Source organism: Haplochromis burtoni, unplaced genomic scaffold (assembly GCF_018398535.1).
Source record: "Haplochromis burtoni strain Fernald_Lab_line unplaced genomic scaffold, NCSU_Asbu1 Contig_140, whole genome shotgun sequence".
In the NCBI taxonomy this organism is placed as follows: Eukaryota; Metazoa; Chordata; class Actinopteri; order Cichliformes; family Cichlidae; genus Haplochromis; species Haplochromis burtoni.
The window spans coordinates 1,164,471-1,175,747 of NW_024582501.1; the positions used below are offsets into that span (position 1 = coordinate 1,164,471).

Genomic DNA, 11,277 nt, shown 5'->3' on the forward strand with positions numbered 1-11,277 from the left:
CTTTTGTTTTGTGTGTGTATTTACTTTTAGCTGTAAACAATTGTGTGAAAAATGCCTTCAACGAGTACTCAAAAGTGAGATGTGCATTAGGTATGCAGCGTGAGCGCTGTGACCCATTTTTACATTCAGTCTCTCTGTTTTACTTTATTCATGTGCCATTTTGCAAGGCTGAGAATGCCAGGGTATGAAGAGACGAGATGATGGGAGGTGAGGCACGAACTGAGCGGGGCTGATCGACTGGAGAGCATTTATCAGATCGTGGAATGTAGTTTTAATGTTCTGAGGAGGAGATGGAGATCACTGACCTGTCCATTCAGTTCCAGGTGCTGACTTGTTGCTGCAGGTGGTGATGATGTATTGCGTACTGGTGCATCCAAAATAATTGGAGTATTTTGTTTATTTTTCTATCGTTTGTGATTTTAGGCCATCGAGAGCATCACAGAATCAGTCATTTTGCTCCTTTTGCTTTTTTGTTTCTGGATCATATGAATCGTCATTTTCTTGCCTTGTTATTTTGTACAGGAAACAAGCATGTTGAACACATATTTGACATGATTTGTCTGGGTCAGAATCGGGCGTTTTTGCATAGAAGATTTCGATTTAGTGGCTATTTGGTGTATCTGCAAATGCTCCCTTTTTGTATATTGCAAAGGGTGTCGAAGCATTGTGTGGCAATGCTTATCCTACTTAATCTACATTGACAAGCAGCCTTAATGGTCTTTTTTATGTGTTTGTTTGGCTATTCCTTGTGTCTATGGCCACTGACTGTACTTGATGACAAGCAACTGGTTGTTACAATGTAAATTTGGGTCTAGTTTCTTCTGTCTTATTTTTCCTTTTACTCTGTACAGTAATCTGACGTTATGGTAGGCTCAGTATTACAAAATCTGTAATGTGATGAGTTTTTCAAGAAAACAGAGAGCGCAATGGAAGATGATGCCATTATGCTACCAAGTGGATGTGCATTAGCTTACGTCTCCCTTGTCTTTGGCATTAAAAGGGAATTCCACCAACACTGACTTGCATTGTTATTTTGCGAAAGAACAACGTATTTATTTTTTTAATATCTTATCTCTGCAGTTATATCAGGTTTAATTCAGGAGTTTTGCAGAGAGACTAAACTTCATTTCTTAAAAATAAATCTATATTGAGATTAGGTAGTTTTGGACATGTTTTCAGAAACACAAAAATATTCCAGGTTTGTTTCCACATGAGGGAACATGGATTCATAATTACTCATCTTTTTTGTATATAAACCGAGTCAGCTTTGGTGGAATGGCCCTTTAATGTGAAGCTGTTCAATCTTTCCCAGTGCATACTTATCTGAATCGCACCCAGCCACTGACACATCCTCCTGTAGTATCTCCATACATTTACTTGACTGCCTTATGTGCACCAAGCAAAACCTTTATGACCGCTTGATTTAATCCACAAAAACAGTCATTTTTTTCTTTTATTTCCTTTTTACGCCAGTAAAGAGATGCGGGTCCTTGGACATAACAGATTTTGGATGAGTTGTTTCTTGACTGGACGAGCAGACGCAGACATGACTACCTCTATGTGAGTCTTCATTGCTAACCAGTGACCAAGATCCAGTCTGAGGTGTTTCCACCTGTGTACAGCTGTGTGTTTGAAACAGGAAATCTGGACCAGCAATTAAACAACAGTCTGTTTTACTAAGCACCCCCACCCCCCTCCGATGTTTTATTTGTTTGGATCTATATGCCTTTATTAAGCATTATTTGGCAATTGGAAAAGAAGAGAAATACACTGACTCTTGTGCTTGGTTGTAAATGACAAACTTAATCAATGCCGCCCCATTGTAAGAAAATTATTCTGATACCAACTAGCTGCAGAGTACTACTTTGCAAATGAGTGAAAATGACCATGTTTGGTGATGTTCTGTATGTACATACATCTTTTTAACTGTAATAAACTGATAAATATTTACAAATTCATGTGCTTGTATTTAAATTTCACATTTTTTTAAAGTCAGGATCCCCCCCCCCCTTTTCCCCATTTTCCCCCATTTTTCTATCGTTTTATTCCAGACAGACATCACAGCATGGGAATATTAAGTTAATATTAACGTTTCCCTAATGTTAAAAGGTTAAAAGAGACTTGAAATTAATAAGCTGTTTTTTCCCACCATGATGAAAAAACATGAGAGCAAATCCAAAACATCCACATGATTTATTAAAGGAAAGTGCAAGTAAAAACTCATCGTGCTTAATCGTCATCAATCATCATGCTCTGAAAATCAAAACTTACTATGCTCACCTTTAAAACACAACATCAATTTCTAAAATAGCAGAAACCAACCAACCAAATAAACACACACAAATCTTTTTTTATGTAACCACAGTGGCAATTTTAAGAGGTGGTTGTGCTGTTAAAATGTGGCAACAGCAAGCAGCTGTACAGAGAACCAGTTCCAGTTAGTGGGACATGCACTGGGGCTTCTTCACTGGTGGTGTGGGACTTTGCCTTGATAAGAAACTTTTGTAAGAGCTAGTAGTTTCTTCAATAACAAATCATTAAGATTTATCGTAGCCCAAAATGCAATCAGTCTAAAAATACAAAGAAAGAAAAATCTATTTATTAATTTGTAATAAAAGTACACTCTTCTAATGTTCTAAATGAAATAAACAAATGTTTTTCCACTGGTTCCACTTAAGCAGTGGAAGCAGTCTTTGTGTGTCACCCCCGGGGACGATTTCAGCACTCACTGCACAACGCGTTTCCTGTTTGTTTTGCATCGCTGCTGACCTGTGCCAGAGCTGAGCCTGTTCTCATTCACAGCTCATCTTGGAAGTGCTGATGTGATTCATTATTCACCTGTGCAGAGAATACAGCTGCAAACGCCACTGATGATAACGGAAAGAAATAGGTTGCTCTAATCTTAAGTATTGCCCGCGGTTTGTCTGCATCCAGCATTTCTCACTTGTCAGGTTGATGACATGCAGCATTGCCACAGATGTTCTCACCATATATCTACAATTCACTTTCAGACTGGCTATTTTCACCTTGCCTTTGAGGTTAATACGGTTTCATTTATGCTACATAATGTGTAACGAAAGATGGTAAAAGAGCAGCAGGTGCATTTTACACAATGTTTGTTTGTTTGTTTGTTTGTTTTTTAAGTAATCACAGTCTCTCTAACGGCCTGAAGCTGTATCGGTGTCATCAGTCCAGTGCAACACCGCCCCCTGCTGGGGAGATGAAATTGTTTTCTAACTTAAGCTCGAAACGGGGTTTTCTTCTTTTTTCTTGTCTTCATTTCATCTTTTTAAATAAATCTATAATAATACTCACATGATGTCACCATGGAGCTACCACCACCATCTGAAAATCAACTCGATCAACCGAGTTCATTGTCTCGTCTAGTTACGCTCAAGTATGTACTGTGGGAGAGTGCTTTCTCCCACATATCTGTCTTTAGCAAAGGAAATCATAAACTTGGGGGGAAAAAACACTGAGCTCATTGACCTCCTCCACTTCCTCATCGTCTGTGTTGTCCATAAATATCTTTTTTCCCACGGAGCTGGTTCTCGAAGCTGGGAGGCTCTTGCTGGAGACGACAGGTGTCACTGTATCCTTGCGCTTTGTGCGCGCCCTCATGCATCAACCGGCGCCACGAGACAATGTTTACCCAAAAACAGTCAGCCAGTTCCCTGTACGGCTGCTATCATTTCACCAGCCAGGACACATAAGAGTTGGATTGTCAGGCTTTTTTGTGGGTCCTGCCTGTGAGCAGCGATTCGCAGGTGGGCACTTTGAATATTCACTGACTTCCCGTTAAAAGCTTTCCGCACATTTATCGGATAGTTTGTGGTTTATGGCTTCAACAGAAGACAACCACAGAGCAACCAAAATTTCTAATAATCCATTAAGCTATTGGGTTACATGTTTCTGACTAAAATCATGTCAATTTTCTCTTCCACATCTTGTTGCTCCTGCTTTGGAGTGAACAGGGTCAAAGACACACTTCTGTTTCCGTGATCCAAATCATCAAATTAACGGTGAATAGAAAATAAAAGATCCCCGGAAAAAACATCAGAAAATTAGACACTACATGTAAGCACGTGACTGTAAAAATCAGTGTATTATTAGCTAAAATTGCAAACTAAAATATGGTTGGTTCATAATTAGAGCTGTAGTTTTAGCCTCTCCACAGCATAGACACCAACAGGGTGTTAAACCCACTGAAGTCGCCATTAACTGTTGCAGCTTTAGTTTGTTTGTGAGAGACGAGCACAACTGAAGTCAAGATTATCACGACACTTTTTTCAGTGTGTCTGCTGACTCCTGCATTCTGAGCGCGCCCGGCACACACTGATGATAAGCAGCGTACTCTGTGTCCTCTCTTCGAGATTTCCCTCCTTCGAGTCACCCTGCTGGAGCGATTTTTTTTTAGTGGAACACAAACAATGCATTCAGCACAGTTTCTGTGGTAAGAAAGACTTTCTGAGAAGAGTCTGGGAGTTTGGACCATAATGAATCCCCCAGTGGATGAAATCTAAAGAAATGCTAAAAGTGTCCAAACCAAACAAAAGCGCAGGCTTCTCCAGCTATAAATTGTATACATAAAAAGAGGGGATTAGCATTTGTGGGGTTTGCGAAGTCTTGTGAGATTTTTGATCTAATGTCAGAGGAATACTGCCCACACTGTATGTGTCAGAGTTAGGAAAATAACTACTTTCTAGTTGACTTAAGTAATACTTAAAACTGACTCTTTATTACTCTCTTTTTTAATGTTCCCTTGCTGTCTTAGATTTATGAAAAACATTTTCCGGCTTCGGCGCACAGTTGGTTTATTTTAAAGTTCAGTAAAGATCCAGTGTTTATCCTTTTTTCATACTGATAAATATGTTTTTTAGTGTTAAATTGTTGCAGCTGTTGTGTGATTACCCGGCACATCCTTAGTCTATGGACGCAATGCATGCATCATATGACAGGTAAATATAGTCTAAGTAAACTGGACTGGGCAGAGTAATGCAAGCATCAGGTGAAGTTAAATATTTGAATTCAAACATCAGGTGAACTACTGAACAGAGTTCATGACATGTAAAGAGACAAAGGGTTTCTATTCATAGTTATAGTCAAATTTCTGCGTGTTTGGGTGTGACTCGGACTGACTGTTAATTAGGAGGTTGAGAGATAAGGTTTGTCATGATGTCAGAATGCTGAAAAGTAATATTTGGGCAGGTTTATTTCAGGTCACTGGGTAACTTTTTATCACTTTGCAGGATTTGTCTTGCAAAGTGGATTGCACAGTGACTCCTAATAGGCTTGTATTGTGATACATGTCCCACTATACAACTTTTTCAAAAGAAACAGTTTTTGATTCTCATTACATGGCAAGACAGTCACACAGGACACATTAGAAAATAAATAGAAAGGCAAAAATATGTTTGATATTTATTTAATTTGAACCATTTTAATTAAATGTTTAGCTTTATCCTCATTATCCACTTTTAATGCCCTATAAGTCAGCAGCCACCATGACATTACACTGAAGAAGAAAACCACCTGCATGTTTGAAGAAAAATATTACTTGGCAGCAATCTGTTTATATCACGAGATACTGATAAGATCGTCTGTGCCAATAAAAAAAAGTTCTGCTAATCACTGAATTTGCTTCAATAAGTGGCCACAGAGAAACACACACACAGAGAGGACTCCTTATAGAACAGGTTGTATTTTTTTAGATTCTGTTGGGAATACAGAACTAATACTCTACATCTGCCTGAGCCTCTGCTACCATTGGTCACTTTGTTATATGTATCCTTCAGGCAAACAGGTCTGTGAGTCAGTCAGAGGTCCGCTCTCGAAAAAGTTTGGGGACTCCCTTGTGTGTTCTACATGGAGTGTGAAAGGTGGCCAAATAAATTAGGTTTGGTGGGTAATAAAATGCTTCTCTGATATCCACATGGTGTGTCCATGGCAGCTGCTTAGCAACAGAGTCTAGCAGCTGCACTGCAAAAAATATCTGTCCCAACACGGCCTGTACTTTACGCTTTCAATAGTCTCTTTTTGAACTGCAAAATGTGGCTTCTTACTCAGTGACCTGAATTAAAACCTCCATAACTTTGCTACAAAAAAGCGTTCTTTCTCTTGCAGTAATTCTGCCTTTAGTATCTATTTACTCTGGCTGTTTTTTCGTTTTAAAAATCAGGATCACGAGGCATCATGCCAAACACCTGGAGCAGTAATTCTTGAAGGGGAACAAATTAAATTAAACAAAAATGTAACAACATCGCATGATCCAGATATACCTGTTATTTCGTTCAGAAGTTGCACAAGTTTTCTTTTCTTTTCATTTCTTTTCTTTTCCATCTCCGCCTCCCCGTTGCACTAAGCTTGCAGACCGTATTTTGTGTGCGATATGTTGCCAGATAAACATGGCATGGCAAAACGCCAGTGTTGACACTCCGCGGAAGCACAGTGGCCCGGTGATGGGGACACTTTTTGCAGCGTGCGGAATATAAAGAGAGGGAGTGGCGCACTGGTTAACACTGAGGAGAGAAACTCCACACGCAGACAGAAGCACGGCAGCGCCCGGGATAACGTGATTAGCGCTCTATTAGGTCCGCTACTGAGCACAACTAGATGCAGCACAGAGATCATTGTGTGAGGAGAGAGAGAGGAGACGCAGAGGAAACGCTTCATCTGCCTCATGGAGCCTCTTTTCTTTCAAACGGTCTGCCTGAAGAAGTTACCCACTGACAGTTTTTTAATGCCTGTGCCTCTCATGCACTGGACACGTTGTGCCACTGCCCTTCATCTCAGGTAAGGCTGCTCCGCTCTTTTTTACGCTCTTTTCTCAGTGTTACTCCCTAATGTCTCAGACAGGTGATATTAGTACATAAGTCATGTCATAGTTAAGCGAGAACAGAATTGTTAGCACTGAAGGATCTGATGTTTGTTTCTTTGTGTTGCCTCATATTTTCAGATGAACTGTCAGCCTTATAAATAATAAGGGCTAATTCTTGGAGGAGGCAGTGCACAATGAAAGAGAAAAAGCTGAGGAAAGCCCCAGAGGAGTGATTCATTTGCTTCCTTTCCTCATCCCTGCTGTGAGCTACAAGCTCTGTCCTTCCTGGTGGATGATATTTGTTAACCTCAGGTGAACTCAGATAGGCAGTGGGTCAACCTGCTCCAATGGAGTGTGCTATGGAGACCAACCAGACAGACATGAAAGTTTACACCCTCCAGATTGCCCTGCCACTCACAGTGCTGGTGGCGATCATGATCCTGTTGATAGTGTTTGGTAATGTCCTGGTGGTCATAGCTGTGTTTACAAGCCGGGCCCTGCGGGCTCCCCAGAACTTATTCTTGGTGTCTCTGGCATCAGCAGACATTTTAGTGGCTACCCTTGTGATGCCTTTCTCCTTGGCCAATGAGCTCATGGGATACTGGTACTTCGGTGGAGTGTGGTGTGAGATCTATCTTGCACTTGATGTTCTCTTCTGCACTGCCTCCATTGCCCACCTTTGTGCTATCAGCTTAGACCGCTACTGGTCCATCACCCAGGCCATCGAGTACAACCTGAAAAGGACACCGCGTCGCATCAAATGCATCATCTTCATTGTGTGGGTTATTGCAGCAGTTATATCCTTCCCACCTCTAATCACCATGAAGAAAGACAAGAATACTGAAAATGATTATAACAATAATAACAGTTTTACTAATGTTACTAAACCTTCGTGTAGGATCAATGATGAGAAATGGTATGTCATCTCCTCCTGCATCGGGTCTTTCTTCCTCCCTTGCATCATCATGGTTCTGGTCTATATTCGGATCTACCAGATTGCCAAAAAGAGGACACGAGCACCACCCGGAGACAGAAAGCGAAAGGATCTGCCAAAGGCTGCCACCGTCGCTGCTTCCAACCAGAAGCAGAACGGCATGGGGGATGATGAGGATCATGACAAGCTGAATGGCGAACAGGTCATCAAACTGAAGGAGGAAGTGAAACGAGGCGATGGTGCAGAGGATGAGAAAGGTGAGGCCAACGGGGTGGACATTGAGGACTCATCCTCCTCTGATCATCATATGCACAATCCATGCTCAATTAAAAAAAAATCGACCAAGGGGAAACCCAGACTGAGTCAAATCAAACCAGGGGAAGATGATGTCAGAAAGCGCGAGCCGAGCACCAAAGGCAGCCGCTGGAAAGGCCGTCAGAACCGAGAGAAACGCTTCACTTTCGTCCTGGCAGTGGTCATTGGAGCATTTGTGATCTGCTGGTTTCCCTTTTTCTTTACATACATGCTGAAGACACTGTGTCTGTCCTGCTGTGTTCCTGAAAAACTGTTCAAGTTTTTCTTCTGGTTCGGCTATTGCAACAGTGCACTGAACCCCATCATTTACACCATCTTCAACAACGACTTCCGGAGGTCATTCAAAAAGATTCTGTGCAGGAGGGACACTAGGAGATATGTATGATGGACTTGATCTTGTACATATATTCTTTTTTGCCATCCTGTATAAATTGTAAAAGACATTGATCTTTGTGCATGGATCACCAGTTTGCTCTAGGTGTTACTGCTTGGAAAAGCTTTGCCAGGATGAGCTTCCTGTGCACTAGTGGGAAAAGTTTGCCTTTAGAACTTTCTGGCAGAAAATCTCGTTTTCTTTTATGCTTTTCTAGGTTTGAGCAACACAAATATTTGGTAAGATTTCAGAAAGATTGTTGTTTGGGTTAAGAAACATTCTATGAAATACAACAGAAAGAACTGAAGGCTAACTTCTCTCATGTCTTGCAGCATCTTTTCGAAACGTCTGCCACCCACAGCCTCAACATTGACCAAGTTCACACAAAAAAGAGGCTTAAAGTACCGAACACCACAGCGAGAACATGTTTTATTGTAACTGCTCTTTGTATTTTTATAAAAGAAACAAACACAGTGAAGTCCATGATATGTATTGTATTTTATGAACGTGTATTGTACAAAATGATCTGTCTGAATATTTGTCTCTATTTTTGTTGTTATGGATACAGTATTGTGCATTTTTTTATGATATGATGTTGATGACGATGACGGTTAAGATAATGATGATGATGATGGCGGTGTGGGAAAAAATGCAGACCCTTTTAAAGAGTAAATAAAGGCCATTTCCTGAAGCAGTCTCAAGGAGCCATATAAAACTTCAGACTGGTGATGACATGTTATAATTTACAGTATGTTACTGTGTGTTTACTTCACACAAAACACACTAGAGGCGTGTAATAAAATGGCACAAAGGCAGCACGAACAAAAGAAAACGTCTGAATTTGTTCTCAGAAAATGATCACGGGTTAAAGAGTTCCCAAAGGAGAAAATAAAGCGGTCCCACGTGCCACCCGTGCAAGGGTGTGAAAACCTTCTTGTACAGTGAATTGGATACTCCAACAGAAAAGTGCAAATACGCAGGTCTGTTGAATCTGACCTTTGCAAGAGATTAACAAAGAGCTTAGCTCTTAATGAGCCTGAACAGAACATGTGCAAATGTTCTTTTGCTCTTTGAATTAACAAAGATTGCGATAAGATGCTCGACTTTTTTCTTTTTGGGAAGATGTCAAATTAAATTACCCTTCTAATCTTTTTTTCCCATCCCAAGTCTGTCTAGTGGAGCTTTAGATTTCAGAGTTCGTTTTGGATGATAAGAAGTAACGGTTCATTTGCTGTCTCGTGCTACCACAGTATGCGTCATTAAATAAAGACACGCAGCCTGTCAAACCAGATCCTGATTGACTGGTTCATCTCTCTTTTGCTCTCTCTCTCTGTCTTTTCACTGTCTTCCCTCCATCAGACTTCGAAGAGCGGGTGAAAAAAAACAATTGAGTAACTATAATCTGTGCATCGAAAACAGAGAGCATAGCTTTTCCCTGCAGAGGAGGAGTATGTAAATGGATTCCTTTTGACTGTCAGGAAGGCAGTTGAGCAGAAAAGCTAAATGGTCTTTTGGGAGTTTTTCTAACTGTGTATCCACCTTATCCAACACAGCCTGATGTACACTTATATTTAGCCGGGGGAGTGTTTCTCTGCACGTTTACAACATGTATAAGTGTGGTGAGTCTGTGAGAAAAAGGCAGTGCATGTGTGTGAGAATGTGCAAGTGTATTTGCAGCACATATAAACACAGGGGGTGAGCTCCCACTGGACAGACATGTTTGCAGTCGTGCTGATACTCCATGCTCATTTTGAATGTGAGGAGAAATTTTCTGGGAGATTTTGTTATGTTGTAGAAAAGAAAAGAAAACTTTACCAGAGAGATGGGTGTCAATAAAGGTTACAGAACTAATACATCAAAGTCAAGTCTTCTCAAATTCTGGTCACTTGTTTAGAAATGGACAGGAAAGCCAAGCTTTTGCTGTCAGTCTATTTGTAATAAATTCTCTTGGGGTGCTGTGTCCTAATTAATGCCAGTCACAAACTATGACCTAAATCAACATGTTTGTTGTTACTTTTTTACAATACCCAGAGCAGAGAGTTTTTCATTGATTCCCCAGAGCCTTATTTAAGTCCTTCTACTTCCTGTGAGGTTGCAGGTTGAGAACATAAGCTCTTCATATGTTTTTGCTGGAGAATTCTCATAACAGAAAGATACACATTGATATTTGTTGTGAAATATCCATCGTCAAGAAAGAGTAGCCAACTCATAAGATTAAACATCAAGTTAAAACTAAACTGAACTTATTTAGGAAGTTTAGATGTTTTGTATCCTTACAAAAGTATCACTACTTACTTTTTGAAGTATTTCATGATGAAATACTCATATTCACAGAACTTTACAGTACATTGACAGAGTTCCTGGTTAGATCTAAAAAATTTACCATCTCATTCCTCCTCTCGGCCCCAACTAGTCCCAGCAGATGGCCGCCCCTCCCTGTGCCTGGTTCTGGTTTCTTCCTGTCAAAAGTGAGTTTTTCCTTCCCACTATCTCCAAGTGCTTACTCATAGGGGGTTGTTTGATTGTTGGGGTTTTCTCTATATTGTATTGTTGAGTCTCTACCTTGCAGTATAAAGCACCTATTATTGTGATTTGGCCCTATATAAATAAAATTGAATTAAATTGAACTGAACCATGCTATTTTTTTTTTTTTTTTTGCTTCTTCTTATAATTACCATAATATTGATTTTTTTAAATACTGCATACTGTTGCTGGTGTATATGGACAGTGTGCACACTGCTATAGTAACATATATACAGTATATATACACTGATGTGGTGTGACCAGCATGCTGGTATGAGCTAATATTAATAGATACACAATCCTGTGTAACTAAAG

At 40.2% G+C, this 11,277-nt stretch overlaps 1 protein-coding gene across 1 annotated transcript; it reads left to right on the forward strand.

Annotated features, from left to right (window-relative positions):
* The first annotated feature begins 6,663 nt into the window (after window positions 1-6,663).
* On the forward strand, window positions 6,664-10,292 carry adra2a (adrenoceptor alpha 2A). The gene is made up of 2 exons (XM_005931303.3): window positions 6,664-6,792; window positions 6,956-10,292. Exon 2 carries the CDS (start codon window positions 7,165-7,167, stop codon window positions 8,449-8,451), a length of 1,287 nt encoding a protein of 428 aa, XP_005931365.1. The 5' UTR covers window positions 6,664-6,792; window positions 6,956-7,164; the 3' UTR covers window positions 8,452-10,292.
* Window positions 10,293-11,277: the final 985 nt, after the last annotated feature.